General features: G+C 46.6%; 1 protein-coding gene across 1 annotated transcript in view; it reads left to right on the top strand.

Moving 5' to 3' along the window:
* The first annotated feature begins 1,910 nt into the window (after window positions 1-1,910).
* LOC119152202 (solute carrier family 22 member 5-like) overlaps window positions 1,911-12,027 on the top strand; it is a 30,990-nt gene continuing 20,873 nt past the window's right edge. Inside the window, exons 1-2 of the mRNA XM_037397118.1 lie at window positions 1,911-2,520; window positions 11,695-11,798. Of these exons, the coding sequence (XP_037253015.1) occupies window positions 2,128-2,520; window positions 11,695-11,798 (497 nt within the window). The 5' untranslated portion in view covers window positions 1,911-2,127. The remainder of the gene's footprint in view (window positions 2,521-11,694; window positions 11,799-12,027) is intronic.

Below are 12,027 nucleotides of genomic sequence, written 5' to 3'. Positions count from 1 at the left end.
TGTAGTACAGTTTTTCTGGCTTTCAGATCATTGGATCCTGATTAATCCTGCAAAGCCCTGGACACAGACCCCAGCCAGGCTCAGGGATGGTTTTGACGTTTGTACTGGGTCGGGCTGAGCCCCACAGCAGCCCTCAGCACCGTGTTTCTATCAGTAGCTGGAAAGGTGGCAGTGACACACCAGTGTTGTGGCTGCTGCTGAGCAGGGCTTGCACAGCAGCGAGGCTCCCCAGCCCCTCCCCCCCCCCCCCCCCCGCAGCTCTCTGGAGTGGGCAAGATTTTTGGGGGGACATAGCCAGGAAAGCTGACCCAAAGTGACCAACAGGATATTCCATACCATATGACATCTGCTCAGACATAAAAGCTAAGAGAAAGGGGAAGGAAGGTGGGGGCATTCATTATTTATGATGTCTGTCTTCAAGCACAACCACTACGTGCACTGAAGCCCTGCTTCCTGGGAAGTGGCCAAACATCGCCTGCTGATGGGAAATAGAGAGTAACAGCTTTTGTTTTCTTTTGCTTCTGTGTGTGCAACTTTAACTGTTGCTTTATTAAACTGCCAAAATCTTGACCCACAAGATTTTTTTTTCCATCATATTTTTCTCCCCCCCCGTTCTGCTGAGGAGGGGAGTGATAAAGTGCCTTGGTGGGCATCAGGTGTCCAACCAAGGTCAACCCACCACAAGATTTAACTTCTATTTTGTCCATTTCATTTCCCATCTTTGAGATTGTTCACAGCTGTGCAATTGTAACATGGAACGAAAGCTCTTTTTAAATATAAGCATTCAAAAATGCTGTGAAATATATACATTTGGCTTTCGTCGTTTGGAGGTGGAAAAGATGTCAGCTAAAAAAAGCCAGTCAGAAATGTGAACCAGCCATACAGAGAGCAAGGCCAAATTCTGCAGTGACGATCATGCAGCTGTTTAACTAAGCTCAGTGGGAGACACCATCTTCCTGACAGTGCCACTAGGTAATGAGCTGGGATTTGGGGCCGGAGAATAGAATATTCTTTATTAAATTTATTATTTGTCAAACATATAGCACATGTTCCCTCAGAAAAGTGTCATGGTCAGCAAGACCTTTTTACAGCCACAGAGGAGCCTGCTGAAGGGATGATGACAGCTTTGGGAAGGTGCTGAGGCAGGTCAAAACAAGGTGGGGAACCATTTCGTGCTTGGACGTGCAGAACGCTGCCTGCCTTCCACCAGGTGAGGAGCGAAACCATCAGGGAAGACTCGTGGCTCGTACGTGGCAACGAGCCAAACCAAAGCCTTACACGGGAACCCCAGGCTGGTTCACCTGCATAGCCAAGGCCTGGGGGTACCAGGCAGCTGTGTGGTAACTTCCTTCACCTCAAGCCCGGTTTATGAACACTTTGTGCAGTAAATAAGGGATCTGATGCCTGTATTAATGGGCTGCTTCGACAAGGAGTCACCAGCGGGCAGGGGACAGGCTGCCCAGCCGGGCCTGGGCCGGGCACCTCATGAGGAGCTGGAAAGCAGCCCCAGCCAGGGCGATGCCTGCCCAGAGCCTGCAGCCCAGCACGGCTTCGGCAGGCCGGGAGCAGCGGCTGGCGCAGGCAGAGCCGGTGTCCGCACGCCTCTTCCCACTACCGGCGCACCGGGCTCGCCTCTTCCCGCCCTCGCTGCGAACACACGGCCGAGGCGCTGTCCCGGCGCACGCCCTCTCTCCCTCAGGCCTCGCAAGGCCGGCTCGGCTCGGCTCGGCTCGGCTCGGCTCGGCTCGGCTCGGGGGAGGGGAGGGGAGGGGAGGGGAGGGGAGGCCCGGCCAAGGTGTTCCCGCCCCAGGCTGCGCCCGGCGCCCGGCTCTGCCAAACCTCAGGGGCCGAGCCCCCGCCGCGCCTCCCGCCGGCCGGGCGAAGGGCATGCCGGGAGCCGCCGGCGCCGGGCGGAGGCGGCCGGGCCGGGCCGTGGCCGTGGCGGTGGCCGTGGCCGGCTCCACCTGAGGGGCCTCCGCCTGCAAACCCCACCCCCGGCCGCTCCCCCGCCGCTGAGGCCCGGCCCATGGCGAGGCGCTCGGCGGGCTGCGCGGCGGCGCGGGGCGGCCGCTTCCTACCCGTGCCAGACGGGCCCGCAGGTAGCGGCGGCCGCAGCTCGGCTGCGCCATGCGCGACTACGAGGAGGTGACCGCCTTCCTGGGCGAGTGGGGCCGCTTCCAGCGCCTCGTCTTCTTCCTCCTCAGCGCCAGCATCATTCCCAACGGCTTTAACGGCCTCTCCATCGTCTTCCTGGCCGGCACCCCCGAGCACCGGTGCGCCGTGCCCCGCGGGGCCAACCTGAGCGGCGAGTGGCTCAACGCCAGCGCCCCGCTGGAGCTGCGGGGCGGGCGGGCGGTGCCGAGCCGCTGCCGCCGCTACCGCCTGGCCGCGCTCGCCAACTTCTCGGCGCTGGGGCTGCGGCCCGGCTCCGACGTGGAGCTGGGCTCGCTGGAGCTGGAGCCGTGCCTGGACGGCTGGGAGTACAGCCGCGATGTCTACCGCTCCACCATCGTCACCGAGGTGCGGGGGCGGCGGCGGGGCGCGCTGGCAGCGGGGGCGCGGGCGGGCGGCCCCGGCGGAGCCAGGGGGAAGCGGGCAGTTACCGGGGCACAGGGGCGGCGCCCCCGTGGCTTGGGGCATGGCCCCGCTGTTCGGTCGGTCCTGCTGCCTTCACACTGAGATCTTCTGTCTGCTTCCACTTGCAAAAGGAACCTCCAAGTGCCTCAACCAGCGCGGCAGCGGTGCGGGAGCTGGTGGGCAGTGCAGGCACCTCACCTGGCGTGTCTGCGGGGCAGGGAGCAGGGTCAGCACAGGGACGGCGCGTTCGGCTCAGAGACCTCTCTCAACTCGGGAGATCGACTGGGTGGTAGTAGATCGAAAAAGGTGGGCAGTAGAAGTCACCCTGAGTTGTGCAGAATGCAGCAAGCTGGCAGCCCTGGTCCGATGCTGTGTCCAAAAGGATCCTGGTGGTTGCTGAGCGCCTGCGATGGCCCTGCTGTGGCCGTGCCCGTGGCTTCTGTCCCCGCACTCACCTGTGGGCCAGCCCGGCTTCGCTGCTGCTCACACGCCCTCCAGTCCGGTCTGCGCCAGGGCCCAACCAGCGCTGCGCCGCCGGTCCCTCCTGTTCCAAGAGAAAGCTGTGCAGCCCCCCACGCTGGGTTCAGATACAAGGAAATGGACTTTGAGGAATACTTGAATTTCAAACCATGTATGGGTTTATTTTCAGGAAGTTGTACAGCCCCGTTGCCTGTTTGTGCCCATGGATAAATTTGACAGAGCTGGAACTATATTTGCTGTTATTTATTGCTTTGCAAAATGGGTGTTTGGATAGTGATGGGTGTGAGTGCTTAATGACCAGAAGCTGATCTGAGCACAGAAATCCTCTTCAGGAGGGCTGGGGTGAGGAAGGGAGCAAGGGAGAGGAGCCACAGCAGCACAGGGAGGCATGGAAGTGGTGACACTGGGGTTGTTGGGAACTTCCCTTGAACACGCGCAGCAAGGGCTTGAGTGATTCTGACAAGTGGCACAAGGCATTGCCTCACCTGTCTCTGAAGAACTGCTGTTTTCCTCGATAAGAAAGCTGTTCTGAATTTCTAGATCCTGGTCATTGCTGAAATGCACTGTTGTGAAAGGCTGAGCTGCTCTTGGGGCAGTGTAAAGAAATTGGCATCTTCTTGGGGCAGTCTCACTTAGCTGAATGTACAGGTTTCATTCCAAGTGCCTTACTGTAATGGTTGTCCAGGCTTAGATGTGGCTTCAGCCAGTACTTTGTCTTCAGAGTTGCTTCCCTGAGCTATGGCCTACTGTAAATTAAGATGTCTTGAGCTATCAGGGTATTGTCCAGGAGTCTTATAATCTATAAAAAACAGGAGCTGCTAACATTTTACGGAGACTCCCCAGAAGCTCTGGCCCGTTGTCTGTATGGTTTGGCAGATGTTCTGTGTCTGTGGGAGGTAGTGTTTGTCTGCCCAGACATCATGCACTGAGGCAGTATTTTTTTTCTCCTTTAATATTAATGCTTCTGAGGGAGTTTTGCAAGAACTGTGGCCTTTCACATACTTGTAGGTTTTCGGTGTTAAACTTGTTTAATTTCTTGGCTTGGTGCTGCTGGTTTTATGATTAACTAATCTTGTGTTTGGTTGCATATCTCTAACTTGTTGAATAATCATGAGGACCTTTGTCCCAGATTTCCGTAGCCAACACTAGGAGGGGGAAGGGGGGATTTTTTTAAAGAAAGCTTTTTGCTGAATCTCTTATGACTCTAGGGAAAGGCCTCATTTATGGTTCTGCTTTTCAGGAGAGACTTAAAACATTCAGTTCCCTCTCAGTTGGAGAGGCTTCCTTTTCTCACACAGGCTAACAACAGTATGTTGTTGTTAGCCAGTCTGCAGTATTTAAACAGCTCCCCTGTAACAAAATCCCTTTCTGTCTCTTGCTGTTTGAAATGCTGTAGCTCAGGGGATAAGAAAAGCTTTACTTTGGCTCAAGAAACCATTTGTGTTGTTCCTATTCCTCCATAAGTCCCATAAAAAAAGAATGTAGGAGTAATAAAAGTTTGTATGTGGTAGTAAACAGAATAAAACTGGAGTAATTAAGGGAAAAGGCTAACTTCTGCCCATTGTGGCTGTTATGGGGCTGTACTGAATAACTGGGAATAGAATTGAGCAGTGGAATTATTAAGAGCATGAATGAACTGGAAATATGATGTGATGAGGAGATGTTAGACAACATAGCAGTCAAAACATTTTAGTCCATACGGGAGTAATTCTTACTTACTGAAACATAAATAGTATACACGTATCCTTTGTCAACCTCTAAAAATGTATTGCCTTATTCATCAGTTTGAAATCAGAGCAGTGCAGGTGCTGTGCTCCAGAACTGCGTGTTTTATGCCTGTTGTGCTCTTAACAAGCTTCAGCGACTGTTTGGCTTTTGCAGAGGAAGGATGCACGTGGTGGGAATTGCCAAGTGTCCTGAGGCTTGGTGCAGGGTTGGTGCTCTGTCATGCAGGGACATGCAGAGAGAGTAAGTTCTAGGCAGTTATGAAGGCTCAGAAGTTTCCATTCCCTGCACACCAGGGATTCAAGTGCCCTGCTGTATTGTCAGAGCCCTGTTCCTGAAGGTCAGTGGGCTATGCCAGAAGACCTTCGGGAAACAAGTGGAGAGTGCAATGGTGACACCTGGAATGACACGAAGAGGCACTTCGATACAGCTGTCAAACCAGAGGTTTCAACGTTCACTCTTTGTTGGAAGGCAGAGAGATGCATTTTTTGCTTTACCATAATAAAAACACAGGCTCATGCTAGACATTGTAATTTATGGAATAATAGAATGGTTTGGGGTTTGAAGGGACCTTAAAGATCATCTAGTTCCAACCCCCTGCCATGGGCAGGGACACCTGCCACTAGACCGGCTTTTCTAAGAGCAGAGCTAGGAGCTGAAGTGTAAATCAAGCTCGTGTCATCCAGGTTCAGCTCTCACTGAACTCTTCATTAGTGTTAGCCACCCCCATGTTATCTCTCATCTTTTAAAACAGGTGCATTCTCTTTCTTTCTGTAGGTTAATAACTGCTTATTTTTGTGGCTGAAGTTCATACTGACAGCTTTTCAGCCCCAGATGCTGATAAAGTTATGGAAAGACCTTTCGGTGATTTTCAAGTATGAAATCTTAGTATTAATAGTCTTGTCAGAATAAGGGAAAAAAGGTCTAGCTTTCATTTAAGAAGTAAATACAAATAAATGTCTGACATGTACAGAAGTACTTGTAAAATACTGAGGTTTTAAAGGTGTGGTTTAAGAAGCACGTCATGCAGGACTCCTCAGAATTCTACAAAGTGCAGGGTCAGAAATGTGCAATTGATATAGTTTAATGGAAACAATGCTCTTTTAGAGGTACCATGGACAATTAATGATAGGGTAATGTTCTCATTATGCTGTCTTTACCTTTAATTTAAAACTCAGCTCGTGTCTCTCAGTTTCTGATGTCTGTGCCTTGTTTCCTTTTTCTCCAGCCATCTCAAAAATCTGATATATGGGGGAGGGTGAAGTTTCTGCACTGGAATTATGAAATATTTGGCACCTTCCTTCCTGTTCTATGCAAGTTTTACCTCTGTCAAAATTTAAAACAACTACAAGGAGAAAAATTGAGCGGAATCTATATTTTGTAGATACAGACCTCTGTTTACATTTAGCTGATAAGCTTTAATGTAACATCTGGAACTTCTAAGTATTTGAAATATACAAATGTATTTTCAGAGGAAAGGGTGTTTAATAACAATCATAGCTTTCAAGTAAGAAGAGGATATTTATATGGGTACGGGCAAGACCAGATTCGAAGGTTATGAGATGGTGAGATTTTTTTGTTGTTGTTGAACCTGCCTCTACTTGTGGAGAGAAGCAAGTGGCAGGAGAGAGTACAGGATATTGGATTAGTTTCAAAAATTTTTGCTAACATTTTGATTTTGAAAAGAAAATATTAGTACATGGAACTATCCCACTTCATTTTTCTATCATGTGTGTTATTCTTGGCAAGAGACGAAAACAGGTTTGGGGGGGGGGAAGAGTGGGAGGACATGATACATTGTAGCTGTAAAAAAATTCCTTTTCTTAAAAGGCTTTTGCTTGTAACACGGGTGTAACCAAGTAAGGCTATTAAAGTTACTGTGTTTGTCATAGTTCTTCTTTGTTTAGGGTTCTCGTTAATGGTGTTAGGGAAGTGGGAGTTCTCCTGTGGTGGAACAGTTCTCTATAATCTGAGAAACATGCTTTTTTCAAGTGAGGTCTTAAATTATGTTGTTGGTGGTTTTGCAACTACTTCTGTAACTTTCCAAACGTACTTGGTAGTGGTGTGTATTTGGTGGTGGTATGTATTTGTTTGCTGTGATGCTGTATTGCAAGAACTTCTGAAGTTTTGAAGAGCACGCCTGTAATTAGACTTGCAATCTCCATGTTATGATGCATTAAAAATATTGGGCAAATTTTATGTTTAAATAGGATACAAATCTTGTTACTAGCAACTAGAATGTTGTTACTTCCTGGTTTGTCATTTCTTGCAAGATGATACAATTGCAGTGAAAGTGAAGCAGGGTAAGGGACCTGCATCAGTGACTGGATGAGAGCCATTGCAGGATTTACTGTTAGTAATTCATGAAGTGCCAGCTCTCCTTTCAAGGCAGGTGATATTCTGCAAGTGCAGTGGAAGCAGAGCCTGTACACAGGAAATTACTCTTCAGCCCTGAAGGTTTTAAAGTGCCTAGAGATCTTTGGGAATTATATTTTTTACTTGTATAGTGGTATCTTCAGCTGGACTTGCAGCATTCTGTCTGCCTAAACTTGCCTTGCAATTTTTGTTTGATGCTGTTATTTTATGCTTTTAATGTTGTTCCACAGTTTGTAGTTAAAAGAATTCAAATATTTCATCTTGGAGTCTGAATTTTGTTGTGATTGCAGTTTGTATGAAAACTGTAGGGTAGTTTTCTGTTTGGGTAGAGGTGTTATATTAATGTTCAGTTTAGTATTGGAAAGGTGTAAGAAGGAACACAGGAAACACTATTCTAGCAAGATAAACACACTTCTGCGTATGCTGCTTAGTGTAATTCTGGATAAACCTGCATTAATATTTCTTGTTCAGGTTGTATTGTGATAAAAGACTGGAAGCTAATAAAATGTGGTTGGGAAGGACCTTGTGTTTGCGGGAGGGAGAAGATCTGAGGGAGCAGGTTGTTTTTTATTCTTCCCAGTTTTGTAACTGGGCTTGCCTTATAGCAAGAGATTTGGATATGTGGTTCCAGGTAGCTGACTTGCTGTGTAAGAGATGAAGCAGAACTTGGAAAGGATTCTCCTAAAGACATGCTTAAGTGATGACTGTGAATACCTAGGACTGTTTCATACTCTAGTCCCAAACCTGTGCTCGAGAAGTAATGGCTTCAGTCCCTCTGTCTTCTCCCCCAAGCTGTCTGGATTTCCTTGTCGTTTCCATAGCCTGTCTTCTTTTCCCTGTCCCCTCTTTCCACCTGTCCTCACCAGCAGCTGGTATCAGCCAGGAATCGCTTACGGAGGCACCTATCTCCCCATGCATCTTGACTCCAATGTGCAAGTGATTATTGCTACTAGGTGTGAGGCTGCTGACAAAGATGTAACTCAACCTGATGAATTGTTTGGGAAGTAGCTAAAGCACAAAATATCTGCAAGCTGTCTGAGAAAGAAGATAAGTTTAAGCTGCAACAGAGGATGTCCTTTTCTAAAGTTATAATAAAATTGAGTGAGAATGCTATGTGCTGTGCCTTGAGCATTGGGTACCAGTGTTCAGCAGCTCGGTTCTTTGCAACATCAGCAGCTGCTCTTTGAAACAAAGCTGAAATGTTTTCCTCCTGTTTGGAGCCCTGATACCTTGCTGAGGTTAACCTTATCTCATTCACTGGGGCAAAGGCCATTAGAGCTAGCAGGCTAACTCAAAGGACACTAAGAAGTGAAAATAGCACATGATTTTAGAGCACTGGGTCACAGTATACCATGTCCAAACAGCACTGCCAGCAGCATGTTTCAATCAGTAACTACTCCTGGGACACTCGCTCTTTGCAATGCTGGTCTTCTAACAGTAGTACTTTGGTGACTTCTTTGTGGGCAATGTGTAGTTGAGTGAAGGGTGTAGCTGCAGGATGGTTCTGGGAGCCTGCTGCCACCACCACTGACAAGAAATAGTAGACTTTGTTGGTGAGTCATTAAAAAGTTGAAGACTTCAGCATTCGTTTACCTGGGGCAAGGGGTAACAGACCTTAAAATCCCTTTGTTCTGATGGTTGTGCATCTATGGAGTCTGTAAATAACTGGTATTGCACAACCAAAGTCATTTTCCTTGGAAACCTGATACTGAAGTTCACTTTGAGGCCTGGTTCAAACGGTCTTCAGCATAATGGTTCCTAACATTGCTGTAATAGAGTGGACAGAAAAACAAGCTGCTAATAATTGCCATGTTTTAAGGACCAATGTGTTTCCACCTACCAATGCAAGAAGCTATTGGCAGAACAGTGCAAAACATTTCAATACCATAAACTTTTTCAAGCAATGTCTCTACCTCAGTGGTCTGAAGAAAATGTTTGTTGCTGGGCACAAGCATGCCAGCATCTGGAAAGCCAAATGTTGCACAGCCTTGTGCCAAAGCACAGGGTGTAAGATGAAAGAAGATTACTAACTTGCAAGCACAGGGTGAGCAGCTGGAAAATAATGACTTATTTAGTAATGATAGATATAAATCACCGAGCTAGATGTTTGGCTAGTTAGATTTTAATTCTGTTTTTGAAGGTGTCTGGCTCCAGTAGCTGATGTAAAGATAATTCTTTGTGAGTAGACGAGTCTTTATTAATACAGAGTTAGTATTTGTGGTATTTATTTTCTTGGTTAAGTGTTGTCATATGAGGGCATATGATAACCACTGAAACCTTTGGCCTGTATAAATTTGATAATGATCTTTTGTTACGTATTTCCAAGTTGCCAAATACAATTTGCTGAAGCTTTCTGGCTGGATTAGCCTCTGTGGTCATCACAGAATTGCCTAAACTTTCTTTAATCTATAATGTAGTACAACTTCTGTTCAGTAAATAGAGATTTAATTATAAATGTTAATTGCAGATTTTAATCCAAATGTTATTGATAACTATAGTAAGTTACATCCCTTACATGAGTGGTATAAATTTGTTAGCACATTAGGAAGCCACAGTTCTGAAAGGAACTTCCATAATGATGCATAATTGATAGTGTCGGTAGGATTTGTTGGAGCATTGCACTGAGCACTGGTGCTTGTGCTTGAGGTGGTGTGAGGCTGGAAAGGTTTGGGGAATAAGTACAAGAATAATGTCAATGGGTATGAAGTCTGATAGAAGGAGATATTTTTTTCAGGCACGAAACCAGTCAGATTTATCAAAGGAGAGGTTAAGAAATTACTTGCACCTTTTCCCAATTTGTAACTGTATTCATTTTGTTTGCCTCTATGACCATAAAAAAAATAGTAATGATGGACATGAATTCATAAGATAGCCCAAGGCTGGCAGCTGAAGTTACACAAACACCGATGAAAGTGCAGCTAGTATGAATGAGCATCATTCACCTCTAGAAGAACTTCCAGTTCTAGTTCAAAACTGGATGCTCTTCCATGAAATAAGTGGTGGCTCAGTTGAGTTTTGCCTTTGGGATCGCCGAGTGGAAGGCCATTGCTGGTGTTGTTCGTTCAGTGCAAGGTTTTTAGTGATCCTCCAACCTTAAAACATACATTAGGATGTAGTTGTAGCGTGAACTGTTAACAGACTGGGGGCTGTGAGGCTCCTGGAGTCAGAGGCATTATGCTAAGGAGGCAGGGCTGACGGACAAAGCAAAATGCTGGCAGGGGACCATGGACAAGGTGTGGATGGCAGAGCTGGGACGTGCAGCAGCTGGGTTTCTTATGGGGTAGATCAAAGCATTGATGAGTGTTCCAGTACAAATTTAAAAAAAAATTAAGAGTAAAACATGCTACACTTATTAATTTGTAATTGGGGGGCAAGGGGGCTTAATTATTAGGGTTAGGGTGAATATCTTTGTTTCAACCTTTTAATACAGATTAAAAGTTTCTGTCCCTCAAACATCAGAAGGGGCCCTGTGGGAGCTGTTTGTGTAATTAAGTTCGGGAGGGTTTGGCCTCACATCAGAAGCATTGGGTGCCTCCAAATTCCTCTCCTGTGGGGCTGCAGCCCCTCCTGCCCCCAGCACGCAGGCTTCTGGGCAACATGGTGGGACTGGGAGAGCACTGGGAACTCCTCCAGCCACAGCATAGCAGTGAGGTAAGGGATGAGGTGTCCCTGCTGGGTTTTGTCCTTCTAATATTTGCACGCTTTTTTCTCCCCAGATAACCAAAATAAAATTAAGAGTCTTTCAATAATAGCTGTTGGTATAGGTACAAAAATAATATAAGTGCTGCTTCAAAAACACCAGACTGAAATGGGTAGGAGATTGGAAACTATTGCAGTCTTCATTTAAAAAAAATATCTTGTTTTCTTCTTCTTCTATTACTACTTTTTTTGTTTTGTTTTAATTTTGGAATGTTTTGTTTGTTTGGTATGTATTTCTATTTGTATTCCAGAGATTATAATGCATGTTAGTTAGGTTCTCAGTGAGGAGTGAACAGTCTCCAGTCTCGTTCAGAATGGTATTAAAGTATTTTTTCTATATTCTCGTTTCCATAGTTCAGTATCTCTTATATTAGAAATGTGAAATTTTAATGGCAAACTTAGCCACATGCAGGGAAGTTTGGAATCTATTCTGACTCCTTCCAAAACCAGCAGAACTGCAGCAGTTTAAGGGGCTGCAGAGCCTTTGAAAGGGACCTGAACCAAGCGCATTATGAAATAATTAGTTACCATCACTCATACACGTGTAGGTGAAATAGCACAGCCATCACCTGTGTAAAGAAAGCCACATGGGTCACAGCTAAAGGTAGTGTTGGGGCTGCAGCTGGATGGTTTCCGAGATGGCTCAGGGTGGTGGCCCTTGCCCATTGCTGCTGGGCATCCCTTGCCGTTACTTTCATGGAGCTGCATCCGTGCAATAGGTTAGTTATTTGTTTCTCTCATGGAGGTTTTCTGTCCAAAGGGTATGTTTTCATCTGGGCTGAGCAGGAAGAGGAGATCCTGTTTGTTAAAAGGCTTTTGTGTTCTCTCTCCTTGCAGTGGAATCTCGTATGTGACGACGACTGGAAAGGACCCCTGAGCACCTCCCTGTTCTTTGTGGGCGTCCTGCTTGGATCTTTCGTATCGGGACAGCTCTCAGACAAGTAAAGTATATACGCCAGAGCTGCTGGCTCTTCATTTGTTGCTGTTTTGTAAGCAATTCTTGTGTGTGAAGTTTTTTGTAAGTGTCTTTCTACAGCTACTAACATGTCTTTGTTCTGTGACTGGCTAATCTGAATGTAGACAGAGTATAGACTAAAGGTCCTGCACTAGAACAGAATGTTACAAAGATTGTTGGTGGGTGTTACCTCTATCTGTTTATTTTTTCAGTGA

This window comes from Falco rusticolus, chromosome 8 (genome assembly GCF_015220075.1).
Source record: "Falco rusticolus isolate bFalRus1 chromosome 8, bFalRus1.pri, whole genome shotgun sequence".
In the NCBI taxonomy this organism is placed as follows: domain Eukaryota; kingdom Metazoa; phylum Chordata; class Aves; order Falconiformes; family Falconidae; genus Falco; species Falco rusticolus.
Note: the sequence above shows the minus strand (reverse complement) of the source record. Positions and strands in the feature narration are given on the sequence as shown.